Source organism: Eleutherodactylus coqui, chromosome 8 (assembly GCF_035609145.1).
Source record: "Eleutherodactylus coqui strain aEleCoq1 chromosome 8, aEleCoq1.hap1, whole genome shotgun sequence".
NCBI classification, from domain to species: domain Eukaryota; kingdom Metazoa; phylum Chordata; class Amphibia; order Anura; family Eleutherodactylidae; genus Eleutherodactylus; species Eleutherodactylus coqui.
This window is the reverse complement of record NC_089844.1, coordinates 16,218,925-16,233,630: the sequence shown is the minus strand read 5'-3', so window position 1 is coordinate 16,233,630 and position 14,706 is coordinate 16,218,925. Positions and strand designations below refer to the sequence as shown.

The window sequence follows — 14,706 nt, the reverse complement described above, 5'->3', positions numbered from 1 at the left end:
GGAGGAGAAAGACTGCTGAGTTGCATCCAAAGAACACCATACCTACTGTGAAGCATGCGGGTGGTAACATCATGCTTTGGGGCTGTTACCAGGACGACTGATTTGTATACATGAAAGAAGGAATGGGGCCATGTATCGTAAGGGTCTGAGTGCAAACCTCCTTCCATCAGCAAGGGCACTGAAGATGAAACGTGGCTGGGTCTTTCAGCATGACAATGATCCCACGCACACCGCCGGGGCAACGAAGGAGTGGCTTTTCGTAAGAAGCATTTCAAGGTCCTGGAGTGGCCTAGCCAGTCTCCAGATCTCAACCCTATAGAAAACCTTTGCAGGGAGTTGAGAGTCTGTGTTGCCCAGCAACAGCCCCAAAACATCACTGCTCCTGAGGAGATCTGTATGGAGGAATGGGCCAACATACCAGCAACAGTGTGTGCCAACCTTGTGAGGACTTACAGAAAACATCTGACCTCTGTCATTGCCAATAACGGATATATAACAAAGTACTGAGATGAACTTTTGTTATTGACCAAATACTTATTTTCCACCATAATTTGCAAATAAATTCGTTAAGAATCAGACAATGTGATTTTCTGGATGTTTCCTGATGTTGTCTCTCATAGTTGAGGTCCACCTATGATGTCAATTACAGGAGAACTTGTACAATTGGGATCTGACTAAATACTTTTTTCCCCCACTGTATATAATTATATTTTTTGGACAAAGACTGTATTTCCCTCCATATGAAACAATGGAGGCCGAGATGGGGATCTGCTGCAAACCATTTCAGCCTCATTTGTGTCCTATCAGGGGAGTACGGCTCCGGAATACAAGATTCAGCCGTCCACAATGCTGACAAAGCGAACGGCCGCCGACTCTTTCATCTCCGTGTTCTCACAAGCGTTGGAGCCTCCAGCTGCCTTTTCGGCATTTATTTGGCCCACGATGCTTTGCAGCAGGTGCCATATCTGTACATCCTGATGCTTGGGACGGGTAAAGATCAGCCACCCTTAAAGGGGATTTCCAGGGTCAGTCAACAAAGCTCAACTGCTACACAGTAACGACGCCGTTTCCTAATATAGTTGGGGCTTATTCACAGCCGTACGCGTAAACTGCTGCGTGTATTCGGACGCTCTCACACAGGCGCTTTTTAGCACGCCGTGGGGCTTCGCAGACATGTGTTCGATTGAGATTTTCGAGCGCCGTCTGCGCTATTTTTGGCTGTCTACGGACCTCATCACCCATCACAATGACGGAGTGCGCTAAAATACGCAGTTGGCCGAAAGCGAAAGTAAAATTGTGACACTTTGCCAGCGGGCTACGTGTGAGCGGCCTTATGCAGCGTTTTACCGCTGTGTGAGCCGGCTATTGCTGCGTAGGGCGGTTATGGTGCAAAGCGCATCGTAGTATCTCACGTGCGCCGTCATGCACTGTGTGACTTGTTTTTTATTTGCGTTTGTGCGGTGTTTATTGGGCGCCCTTAGAGAACAATAGGTTCCATCACGCGTAATACACGGTACAACGGTATTATACGCACTAAACCCCCTCCAAAAAAATATCACGTGAGCGGGTCAATATATATCAATGTGTGTATTCACAGCGTATTACAGAAGTGTACATTACGCAGAGAAATTACGTGCAACATCTCTGCTTGAAGTCATTGAATGGAAGCAGTTGTTAGATTCAGAAGAATGGAAAACTGTGCCGGCGATGTGAGAACACTCGTCAGTAGAAAGGGCTTTGGCAACAAGCTATTGAACTGCGCGGTCACCACAAGACCGGGACAGACTTCAAACCTCTGAAATAAAACAATAGGTGCCATTCAGTGACTGCAAGCAGAGATCTGGCAAACCACAATGACCTGATATACTAAATACAGGCCGATTCAAAAGTCACCCAGAATATCCTCTGAATGAAAAGACAAGCAAGCAGGTAACTTTGTAGAACACTTTGTTGGGTGGAGAAAACTTTTTGGCACTAAGGTGACATTTGTCAGCCATCTTTGTGGCAGCCATATTGGATTCAGCCCAGGGATAAGGAGGTCACAGGATACATTAGAAGATAAGAGGTGGAGTCATTTTTTTTCAATACTTGCAACTATTTTTGAGTTCTGATGATGTCATGTTGAGTATTAATAAAGTTATGTTGAATTATGTGATCTGGTAAGCGCTGATCGCGGGTCCGACCAGCGGCAGAAGATGCCGATAACAATCCAGGTCAGAGCCGAGATGACGGTGATGGTTGGTAACAGACGTTCACATGAGCTGGTTGAGGTTGCTAATTAAGCGCACTTGTGGTGTTGTGCGTTTTTGTTTTTTACGGATTTGATTTTTTTTAAACAATAAAATATTGCCATATTTTCATAATTAAAACTTCCTTTTTATTTTTTTGGTCCCGATTGTTTGATCGCTGCTGCAGCATAATGTAAAACCATAGTGATGTGACGGGCAGTCATTCCAACCACGCCACAGGCACGCAATCAGCTCCAGGCTGCCATGGTAACAAAATAGCACAGGCAAACGCATCGGGTGGGGGGGTGGGGTGTTCAGGACCTCCGATTGGAGGATTCAGATGCCGGTCTCAGAGCTGACAGCGTTATATACAGAGTTAGTGGATGCGGTCAGCAGTCCCACTGGTCACAGCTGTCCGCTGTAAGAAAGTCAATACCCACGTTGTATGGTGTGGGATCAGCCTCCATACAAACCCCGACCGTGCGGGACGCAGCCGTGTTGTCAAGGGGCCCTTTTACACGCAACTATTAACAGTCAAAAAAAAAAATCTATAATCATTCAGTATAAAAGCAGCCGATGAGCGAACAATAAATCGTTCACTTTAATGTGTGAAAATAGAACACAGCGCTCGAAAATCTAATGCGCAAGTCTGCGAGGCCCTATGGATATCATATATGGTTTTTGAAATGCCGCATTGAGAAAAAGAAAACTGGAAGTTAGGTGGCCCCACTGTCAGCCGCCGGGCTCCATCTTTGATATCGATGTCTCCTGAAAATCTCCAGCAAGAACAAAGAGCGGCGTCTCTGCATCATTGATTTCCAGCCAAGTGATCCTGCGTCACCCCGCCCCCGCACTGAGCGTTTAACATGGGGGTCTCCAGTGGAAACGTGGAGAGGATTCCATAATGGCCGCATCAGACTAAATAAAAATGCGCATATTTTTCCTCTTTCTCCTCGCACTTACGTACAATGCACCATTCTCCACCTGTAATTAGGGGCCTATTATCCGATGTAACAAGCGGCATAATTCCACGCGATGCGATGGAGAATAACCCCCACCAGCCGTGTCAGCATTAAGCAGAGCGGGGAGAGGAAGCGCAGCTCCGCACATCAATAATTAACATTTAGCCAGCAAGCACTTGCCAGAGAAACGAGTTACACAGCAGATTTAGGAGGCACGAAAACTGGGACTACACAAAGGTCCCCTCCCCCACACAGACAAGTGTCCTTAGAAGATGTCCCACGGATGCGGCCGCGTTATCCTAAGATGTCCTATGGATGCGGCCGCGTTATCCTGCAAGGACGCCAGCAGGAATTATTACTTCCATTATCGGTTATTTCACACAAAAATCATCTTTTCGCGGCTGATCGGCAGTCTACTGAGCGGATGATGGCGACCATCTCTTCCCTTTAAACCGCAGGAACAAAACAAAAAACAACAAAAACGGGTCGGCGCTACTTGTAGATTCTGAAAGTAAACGCAGCGCAGACGCCGATCGCTTACGGCAAAGTTGTTGTTGTTATTTTTGTTCCTGGGAACCCTTTTGGATCGCGGCGTCGGGTCCTGCAGCGCTGCCCAGTCTGTTGATGTTTGGTGGATTGATTGAGTCTTGAAGGCGCCTTTAAGGTGGGGAGCTCACCCCCTTCTACCTGGACTGGGGGTCTGACCGCTCACGCCGGGCGACTGCCTTTATGTTCTAATGATTAAAAACGATTTCTTTACCCAAGTTGTGCTTCGCCCAAGCGCCATTCTCTTTAATCTTTCTTTCACTTAAACTCGCTGATCTCCAACCTGCGGTTCTCGAGTTGTTGCAAAACTACAGCAGCTCACATGTCCCGACAGCAGCGAGTACCCTTTCTACTACTCTCACACCGCGTAAGGCTGGATTTACACGGGCGAGGGCAAGATCAGTCCGAGAAATTCAGACCGGTATCACGTCTGCAAACATGTAGGCTTGTCTGTGAATGCGATGCACTGTGTGAGAAAAATGCAGCGCGGTACATGTGACTTTCAAACCACGAAAATCACAAAAAGGCTTAAGAAAAAAAACAAAACACCTCTACGTGTATTTTTTTTTTTTATTAATCCATAGGAAGTAATGTGCGAGTTTTCTGCGGAATCACCAGAAAACAGGACATGCAGCCCAAAAAAAGAACAAAAAAACCCCCAAAAACATAAATTACACCCATTGCAAATAATGAGTTCTATTTCTGTGCATCTTGCAACACACACAATCTGCGAGCCCCCACCTTCAGGGGGTATTTACACCCCACCCCTCAGGGGGTATTTACACCCCACCCCTCAGGGGGTATTTACACCCCACCCCTCAGGGGGTATGTTTCCATCTCCCCGAAAAAATGTAATAAAGCTTCTACAACACATTATATGTGTATACAACTCATTTGATAGAAACAAGCCCCGATACGGCGGTCAATGCGTTGCGGCTCTTGCAATGCGACTAAGAAAATTGTTTTGTCCTTAAAGGGGTTGTCCCGCAAAAGCAAGTGGGTCTATACACTTCTGTATGGCCATATTAATGCACTTTGTAATGTACATCGTGCATTAATTATGAGCCATGCAGAAGTTATTCACTTACCTGCTCCGTTGCTAGCGTCCTCGTCTCCATGGTGCCGTCTAATTTTCAGCGTCTAATCGCCCGATTAGACGCGCTTGCGCAGTCCGGTCTTCTCCCTTCTGAATGGGGCCGCTCGTGCCAGAGAGTGGCTCTTCGTAGCTCCGCCCCATCACGTATCCCGATTCCAGCCAATCAGGAGGCTGGAATCGGCAATGGACCGCACAGAAGACCTGCGGTCCACCGAGGGTGAAGATCCCGGCAGCCATCTTCGCAAGGTAAGTAAGAAGTCACCGGAGCGCGGGGATTCGGGTAAGTACTATCCGTTGTTTTTTTTTAAACCCCTGCATCGGGTTTGTCTCGCGCCGAACGGGGGGGCTATTGAAAAAAAAAAAAAAACCGTTTCGGCGCGGGACAACCCCTTTAAGGCATAAAATAGGCTGGTGGCTAAGGGGTTAAAATCCGTATCATATGCCAATTTCCATGTCGATTTTAGTTCCCATAGTGTGTGGATGAGATTTGCTACAATCTAACGCTTTACGCCGCGATTGTAACACGCTGTGGATTGTCCATCCGCAAATCAGAATGGATAAATCATCGGCGCATTCGCCGCACGAGACGATCCCTTCATAGAAGAAAGTCAGAGAAGAGTAAGTGAACCCGAGACGTACGAAACAAGCACCGAGGGAAATCACCTCCCGCACGCTGCAGTCACGATTACATGGCGGTTCTACATAGAAAGCTGTTGCCTAGCAACACTGGAAGCACGTATCTAATGTGACTCTCTGGCCACAAACAATGACGTACGAAGGCGGTTCACTGCTGTGGAATTATCCCACACAAGGGTTCCCCCTGACTACCGCCGCGCTCATAGTATCCGTGACACGGAGCGCCGCGGTTGGCAGATAGTCTCCTTTATGGCCTTTCATTACAGCGAATCTCAGCTTTGTAACGTTTACGTCTTTTAGGACGGCTACGCTGAGAGGACGTACTGATGGTCCGGAGAGGCTCTGGTTCGTACAGCAGGGGTACAGGAGGCCGTTTCGTGGGGCGCTCTCACAGGGGAGATGGCGAGCTCTTTATGGGCATTTCTGTAACATGGTAACCGATTGTTTCAATAAATCCTCTCTGCTGACTTTCTAACGCACACGTGTCAAACTCGAGGCCCGCAGGACAACTGCGGTCCGCCGCGCGATCGTATGTGGCCACCGGCAAGGTCCGCATGTAGAACATTCAGCTCTACCCTTTCCTTGGAGGACGCAGCCAGCGCTTGGCAGAGGAGGCGACGCCAGCACAGGGAGCGGGTGCCATCTTGGATTCGGAGCTCCAAACCGTTTAGCAGGTGGCGGCTCAGCTCTGACCCCCTACCAGCACTCCAGCCGCCCACCAAAATAGGAAGCTCCGTGCTAAAGAGGAACCCATCATAGTGCCGCGAGCGCCAAAGCACTTGCTTCTTTCACACGTCATGTTTTGTAGCATGCAACAACCCGAAACAAAAACCTCTCTGATCCGGCAATATGCCCGCCACACGCGAGGGTTTGTAGCCCATGTTTCACTATGGAGCCTTCCTATGGAGCCAAAGTGAAAGCTGAGCCGTGATTGGCTGCTCGGGGCAACAAGCTGCTCTGGCAAAGTGAAAGCTGAGCCGCGATTGGCTGCTAGGGGCAACGAGCTGCTCTGGCAAAGTGAAAGCTGAGCCGCGATTGGCTGCTAGGGGCAACAAGCTGCTCTGGCAAAGTGAAAGCTGAGCCGCGATTGGCTGCTAGGGGCAACAAGCTGCTCTGGCAAAGTGAAAGCTGAGCCGCGATTGGCTGCTAGGGGCAACAAGCTGCTCTGGCAAAGTGAAAGCTGAGCCGCGATTGGCTGCTAGGGGCAACAAGCTGCTCTGGCAAAGTGAAAGCTGAGCCGCGATTGGCTGCTAGGGGCAACAAGCTGCTCTGGCAAAGTGAAAGCTGAGCCGCGATTGGCTGCTAGGGGCAACAAGCTGCTCTGGCAAAGTGAAAGCTGAGCCGCGATTGGCTGCTAGGGGCAACAAGCTGCTCTGGCAAAGTGAAAGCTGAGCCGCGATTGGCTGCTAGGGGCAACAAGCTGCTCTGGCAAAGTGAAAGCTGAGCCGCGATTGGCTGCTAGGGGCAACAAGCTGCTCTGGCAAAGTGAAAGCTGAGCCGCGATTGGCTGCTAGGGGCAACAAGCTGCTCTGGCAAAGTGAAAGCTGAGCCGCGATTGGCTGCTAGGGGCAACAAGCTGCTCTGGCAAAGTGAAAGCTGAGCCGTGATTGGCTGCTAGGAGCAATAAAGTCAGTCAGTCTTTTCACAGTGCGTTTTCTTCCCCACATAACAAAATGGCGTCTCTGCGCGGCCAAGCAGTATTATTTCCCACCTGCAGAGCAACCATTTCAGTCAGAGAGGAGAATCCTAGGTGACAGCGCCCCTCCACGCCGCAGACAGGGGGCGACTAATGTCCCTCTCCAGTGTGAAGACCCAATAATATTCCCCCGAGATTGCGGCTTCCTAAAGGCCGGTGAGGCGGACGAGAGCGGGATCACCTGCGGAGAGAAGCTTTACTGCAGGAGCTCCTGACAGCGATAATGGCGGCTTACCTTTGACGATCTGCTTGGCGCAGGCGTTGTACACTTGCTCTTGGCTCGTGTTCGGAGGTAAAACTTTGTCGAAAACATACGGCTTCCCTTGCTGAAATGTAAGAAACAGAAGATTTAGCATAAAGGAGACAATGAGGCGGCCGCTCTGGTATGTTCCCATTGTGCAGCACTAATCTGCGAGCCGCGGCGCACACACTGTAACAAAAGCCTGCGAGCGGGACCGGCTGAGGACAGCAAAGCCCAACTCACTCCGACATCAAAACAGGCACAACACGTTACCTAGGGGGCAGCCGGCAGGTGAGACGCCCACGACATCCGCAGCGGCGCTCCGCCACAGGTGACCAGGGAGAGGACGGGGCCACTGACTTATTTACTCATATGGCGCACGTTAATAAGTGCGCAGGCGAGCGGCTTCTCTGTTTGCATCCTGACAGGGTAACTGAGTAGCGTTGTACCCGCGGATGTGAGGCGTTTACACGCAAGAACACCTAACATCACTTCTGTGAAATGGCGATCCACCGGCGCTTGTTTCACGATCAGCAAGTCTCTGCTATTGATTTCAATGGGAAACGTCACGTCGCGTGTAGAGCGTACGGCATGCGACGCGTTTGACCGTCCTGCTGATATCAATGGCTGATGCGTTTTCGAAGGACATGGAAAAAGAAAAAAAAAATAATAGGACGTGCAGCTATTTTTTTTACCTCGCAGCGTCGCTCACGTGTAAGACCGCATCTAAAAGAATGGAGTTCATGTGCAGGAATTTTGGGGGCGTCTCGCAGCGCACAAAACTCGTAAGAGATTCGCGCGCGCGTGTATATGTAGCCTTACGCCGCTCTCACACAGGTGATTGTAAAAACGCTGCTTTGTACAGCGTTCAGTGTGAGCTTTTAGCGCAGTAACGGCGCAGGCAAGGCGAGCCGATGACATCACTGCTGTCATTCACCCCCGGTGGCATAGAATGCTGCGGTCAAAAACGTGGTAAAACGCTCTACCATGTTTGACACCGCTGAAACCGCGCCACATTCAACTCGATGGGGGACACATCGCTGAAACGCACAAAAATATAAAGACAGCGTTCGAAAACCGCAGTGATAGACATGCAGCATTCGAATGCTCGTCTGAGAAGCCCCACTGAAATCAATGAAGGCGCTTTAAAGCGCGAGCGCGGCGTTTGAAATTAAAAAAACGTTCTGCGTGAGAGCGGTCTTAGGGCGAACACTCACTTGCGTTTTTTTGCGTGTTTTTTTCACGCGATTGTCAATGGGACTTTCCAATGTTAAAAATTGGTGTTTGGCAATTTTTGTGTGATGCGGTTTTAACATTAGAAAGCGCCATCGACAATCGCGTTAAAAAAAACCACAACAATATCGCGTGAAAAATCATGCGCAAGAAAACCGCTAGTGGGCGTCATAGGGTCCTTCTACACAAGTCGATCCTCAGCCCGATGTAACAAGCGCCGATCAACAGAGCAGGTCGAGGAGCACACGTTTATAGATTTCTCCTAAGGCGGCTTCACATGAGCGTACGCGTATTTGCGCACGCATTAACGCTGCGTTTTTACGCACGCACGTCGCCGTATTTTACTGTACTTTTTTTGCACGTGTAAGGCGTGTGCATTTGTATGTGCCAATAAAAAAAAGCACCAATGCTGCCAGCCATTGAGATGGCTGATTACTCTAATGAGTTAAAGGGGAGTTCTTCTTCCTGCACAATTACGCGGTGCTTCGCTCATCTTCCAGCGCATTGTGCGCACATATTTGCGCATTCCCATTGACTTCTATCAGAACTTTGGTGTGCAAAAAAAAAAAAAAAAATTGTGTGTGACCGAAATGCGCGGGTAAATCTGTGTATGCGAATGAATGACATCACTGGGTTCTATTCGCTGCGTGTGCCGATACGCTGATACGCCCGTGTAAGGCCTCACGTCCACAGACGGATTTGATTTGTGTAATCCCCACGGCGCACCCACGTAGATGATACGCAATTCAACCGCCCATAGGGAGACATGGGCGCCCACAGCTTAAGTAAAGCATGCGGATTTGTTTTGCGGACCTTCAGCACGCTCCATTTTCCTGCGGTTCCCGCACGGACGGCTTCCATCGATGTCAATCCGATCAGTGGCCGTGCGCAGTGTCAGAGGGAAAGCAGGGGATTAAACAAACAGTACTGCGCACGTCTGACGTGACGCCGCGAGGACGATGCACAGTACAGCCGACCCGGGAGAGGTGAGGTCCACAGCCTGCAAGACACAGGTATGCAGGACTCACTGGCTGCTGGCACGAGCGGATTCCCAACATGGAATCCGACCCGCCCACGGGCATGAGGCCCAGCGCGGCGTTACATGGAGCAAAAAATAAAATCACTGGAGCGGGAACCAACAATGGTCGCTACAATCTTTCTTCCCCCCTCCCTCCCGATGGAGTAACAAACCGCCCAGCAGCCGATGTACCAGCATTCTCTCGTTTGTTGGACGACCGTTGTCCCTTCTACACAGCCAACAGCAGGGCGAACGTTTGTACCCGGCAGCCAGGTGGTCATGAAGGACCGTTACCCGGCGGTCCGTCCACAAGCGTTGGACATATCAGATTCTTCTGTGGCAACTTGTGTGACTCGATCCTTCGGGGCGTTCAGACAGCGCGGGGGAGGATTTCATAAAATACAGCTGCCTGCGGTTTTGCTGCGGTTTTCCATGCAGTTGTAGTTTCTACTTAACCGCATCTAAAATCATGGCAAATCGCAGCAAGCGATCCCAGCGCGCTCGGCCGCCGTCCGCTGAGGAATCACTGCTGTGTGACCAGAGTCGGGGACAAAGGACCCTTAGAAGGAACTGAAGCACTGCGAGGGGTGGGATAAGGAGGTCTTCCCTCCGTGACGTCTCTTCACCTTCGTGGCGGTCAGATTACTCGGAACCTTGAATCGTACCATTCAGGACACTTGCACCTCTATGCTTGAAGCGCCCCCTCTGGGCCTGGAGAAACAAGCATGGCTGCACCATGCATAGAATACACAGCGACTGCCTGAACATGCGTGTGTTCGTGTAATGCGTACGTGAAAAGAAACCGCGGGTGCGAGCGGCCCAACAGATCAAGGGGCTTTTAGCACCGCGTATTACTCAAAAACGCCTCACATCAATATATATCACACGTTCCCGAGTATCACGGCCCGATATCACGCTTGTCCATGTGAAATTAGCCTTGCGCCACTTTCAGATTCGCGAATTCGGTCCGCAGTAAAGACGGAAATTTACATATCTATTTATACGGCCACATTAATGGGGTTTCTGGGGACTTTAATGGTCAAACGGACATAAAAAGAAGAAAAACTGAATACTGGCCTGTCCTCGCCGCTTCCCATCCAGCGCTGCATTCTTGGTGCTCGCTGCACGGGACACGGTAGAAGCGGCGAGCGGTCACATGCCGTTCACTGGCTTCAGCGACCATAGGAGAATCACCGCTGTGAGCGGTCATGTAGACGATGAACGGCCCGTTATCGACCGGCGCTTCTTCCGGGTCCCGTGCGGCGCTGAACTGGGAGGGGCAGGAATAAAGGAGTATAGCATTTTTTTAAAATTTAATGCCATTTGCCTTTTTCCTGTCCCGTCCGTGCGCGGCGCGGATTTAGAAAATGCACCGAACAGCAAAGATCTCGAGAAGTGGGGAGGAACTGAAACAAAGTATATTACAAAGTTGCAAAACGTGTCGACGATTGCAGGATAGTGAGGCTGTATCTACGGGAAGCGGCGCCGCGCTCTACACGCATCGCTCACGGGACTGGCGGATCTGTGGCTTTAAGGATCAACAAGACGATGGAGGAGCCGGCAGCGATGTGTGGAGCAGCTGGTCCTCTGCAGCCTCCGGAGCATGCGCTCAGCTCCATGATTCCATCCTGAGGCTGCAGCAGAAACAGGCTGCCAGGAGGATGATGGAGAGGGGCAGCGCTGCACACAATGCCAGGAGGGGGCACACTGCTGATCATGTGGCCCCGGTGACCCTGCGTGGCCCCTGCTCTGCAATCTATTATCTAGCCCTCATTGTAGTCAGTGAAGAACAGCAGATCTCTGGAGGGGATCTTCCACATTCATCATCAGCCTCCCCTCCCCCCATCTACAGGTTATCCCCCCCCACCCCCGTATAATCAATACAAGGAAGGGAAGAGCAGCCCCCTCCCCTAATATAACCTGCATCCCCCACCTCCTAACAATGCACAGATGTATATACTGACTGTATACAGGTGCCTGAAGCCCCTGCACTTCATGTATATGCCCCATCCAGACGTATCTGTACAATGAAGCAATATAGATTATATTGTGGCCTCGTGTATAACGCTTGTAGCGCAAATCCTCAGTGTCAGGTAGACGACGCTGATCCCCCCCACCATGTACAACACAAAGACAATGAGCAGAAGTAGGCAGACGCTTATCCCGGTCCTACAGGTACAGAGCATATCCCCCCACCCAATACAGAAGAAGTATACAGAGCATATCCCCCCCCCCACCCAATACAGAAGAAGTATACACAGCGCATCACCCCTCCTCGCCCCCCTAATACAGAAGTATACAGAGCGCATCCCCCCCGATACAGAAGTATACAGAGCCCATCACCCCCCCCCCCCAATACAGAAGTATACAGAGCGCATCCCCCCCCCCCCCCGATACAGAAGTATACAGAGCACCCCCCGTATAGAGGAGCAGCGTGACTGCAGCCCTCACTGTAGTTGTACGAGGTCCCGACAGACACAAATCCTCTTATATAGAGGTCACCCCCCATAGACACATTACATAATAAAGCCATGTCTGATGACTGTACACTATACTGCCATGTTGTATATATGTATAATACCCATCGCTGTATACAGCAGCATTAGCACTGCACCTCTCCTATATATCCCACCATATTATACATGACACCGTCCCTATACAACACATTATTATACCCCTGTTATACAACCCCCCTTTATATATTGCACCCCTCCCAGACTTCATCCATCCTCTGTATAGTGGATCAGACTGCAGTCCACCTATATAATATCAGCCCCAGGTTACATTATATAGGTGCCTGATGACATAAGTATATGCAGTACATATACATTGCATCCATCCATTATATACTGGGGTGCCCCCCCCCCCCCCATAGGCCGGTGCATACACTGCAGCCCCCTCTCTGCCGTACATATACATTGCATCCATCCTATATATGCTGGGGCACCCCCCATAGATAGGTGCGTACACTGCAGCCCCCTCCCTGCGATACATATACATTGCATCCATCCATTATATACTGGGGCGCCCCCCACAGGCCAGTGCGTACACTGCACCCCCTCCCTGCGGTACATATACATTGCATCTATCCATTATATACCGGGGTGCCCCCCCCCCCATAGACCGATGTATACACTGCAGCCTCCTCCCTGCGGTACATATACATTGCATGCATCCATCCATTATATACTGGGGCGCCCCCCATAGATAGGTGCGTACACTGCACCCCCTCCCTGCGGTACATATACATTGCATCCATCCATTATATACTGGGGCGCCCCCCACAGGCCAGTGCGTACACTGCACCCCCTCCCTGCGGTACATATACATTGCATCTATCCATTATATACCGGGGTGCCCCCCCCCCATAGACCGATGTATACACTGCAGCCTCCTCCCTGCGGTACATATACATTGCATCCATCCATTATATACTGGGGCGCCCCCCATAGATAGGTGCGTACACTGCACCCCCTCCCTGCGGTACATATACATTGCATCCATCCATTATATACTGGGGCGCCCCCCATAGATAGGTGCGTACACTGCAGCCCCCTCCCTGCCGTACATATACATTGCATCCATCCATTATATACTGGGGCGCCCCCCACAGGCCAGTGCATACACTGCACCCCCTCCCTGCCGTACATATACATTGCATCCATCCATTATATACTGGGGCGCCCCCCATAGATAGGTGCGTACACTGCACCCCCTCCCTGCAGTACATATACATTGCATCTATCCATCATATACTGGGGCGCCCCCCATAGACAGATGTATACACTGCAGCCCCCCCTGCCGTACATATACATTGCATCCATCCATTATATACTGGGGCGCCCCCCACAGGCCAGTGCATACACTGCACCCCCTCCCTGCGGTACATATACATTGCATCCATCCATTATATACCGGGGCGCCCCCCATAGACAGATGTATACACTGCAGCCTCCTCCCTGCCGTACATATACATTGCATCCATTATATACCGGGGCGCCCCCCATAGACAGATGTATACACTGCAGCCTCCTCCCTGCCGTACATATACATTGCATCCATCCATTATATACCGGGGCGCCCCCCATAGACAGATGTATACACTGCAGCCCCCTCCCTGCGGTACATAGACATTGCATCCATCCATTATATACCGGGGCGCCCCCCATAGACAGATGTATACACTGCAGCCCCCTCCCTGCCGTACATATACATTGCATCCATTATATACCGGGGCGCCCCCCATAGACAGATGTATACACTGCACCCCCTCCCTGCCGTACATATACATTGCATCCATTATATACCGGGGCGCCCCCCATAGACAGATGTATACACTGCAGCCTCCTCCCTGCCGTACATATACATTGCATCCATCCATTATATACCGGGGCGCCCCCCGTTGACAGGTGCATACACTGCAGCCCCCTCCCGCTATATGCCGGGGTCTCCCCACTGACGGATGCCCTCCCTGCCACCCCCTCGCTGCCGTCCAGGCACATTGCACCCTCCGCCGCACTCACCCCGATCACGATGGTGTCGTCTCCCTTGAACGCCGGGATGAACTTGTCTCCCCGCTGGATCTCGGCGCCGTTCAGCGGCCGGAAGCGGCACATCACCTTGATGCTGCACTCGGCGGGGTCTGCCATCTTCCCGAGTCCTCCGCCGCCGCCCAGGCTCCGGTGTGCGCGGTCAGTGGCCGCCCCTGTGTGCCGCCGCCAGCCCAGCCATCCTGCATCAGCACCAGCCGCTCATCACTGCATCCCCGAGGCCCCGCCCACACCGAGGCATCATGGGAAGTGTAGTCCTGGCAGGTGCGGCGGGAACTACAACTCCCATCAGGAGGCAGCTGGAGCCTCACAGAGCACGCGAGCAGAATAGTCTGCCAAAACATCCAGCAGAGCGTCATAGAAACGGATTTTATGTTATCTGTGTGCAGTTCCGTGTGCGGTGCGTCCATTAGTGGAGAATCATAGCGATTCTTCGCTCGCGGGATTTAAATCGCGGCTTGCCATGATTCTTGGCGGTGAGCCTATCTATCAGATAGGCT

At 51.1% G+C, this 14,706-nt stretch overlaps 1 protein-coding gene across 1 annotated transcript in view; it reads right to left on the bottom strand.

The window, feature by feature from the left end:
• Positions 1-14,352, bottom strand: part of KIF5C (kinesin family member 5C) — a 94,031-nt gene extending 79,679 nt beyond the window's left edge. Inside the window, exons 1-2 of the mRNA XM_066575191.1 lie at positions 14,180-14,352; positions 7,400-7,490 (exon numbers count right to left, since the gene is read on the bottom strand). Of these exons, the coding sequence (XP_066431288.1) occupies positions 7,400-7,490; positions 14,180-14,305 (217 nt within the window). The 5' untranslated portion in view covers positions 14,306-14,352. The remainder of the gene's footprint in view (positions 1-7,399; positions 7,491-14,179) is intronic.
• Between the last annotated feature and the right edge of the window lie 354 nt (positions 14,353-14,706).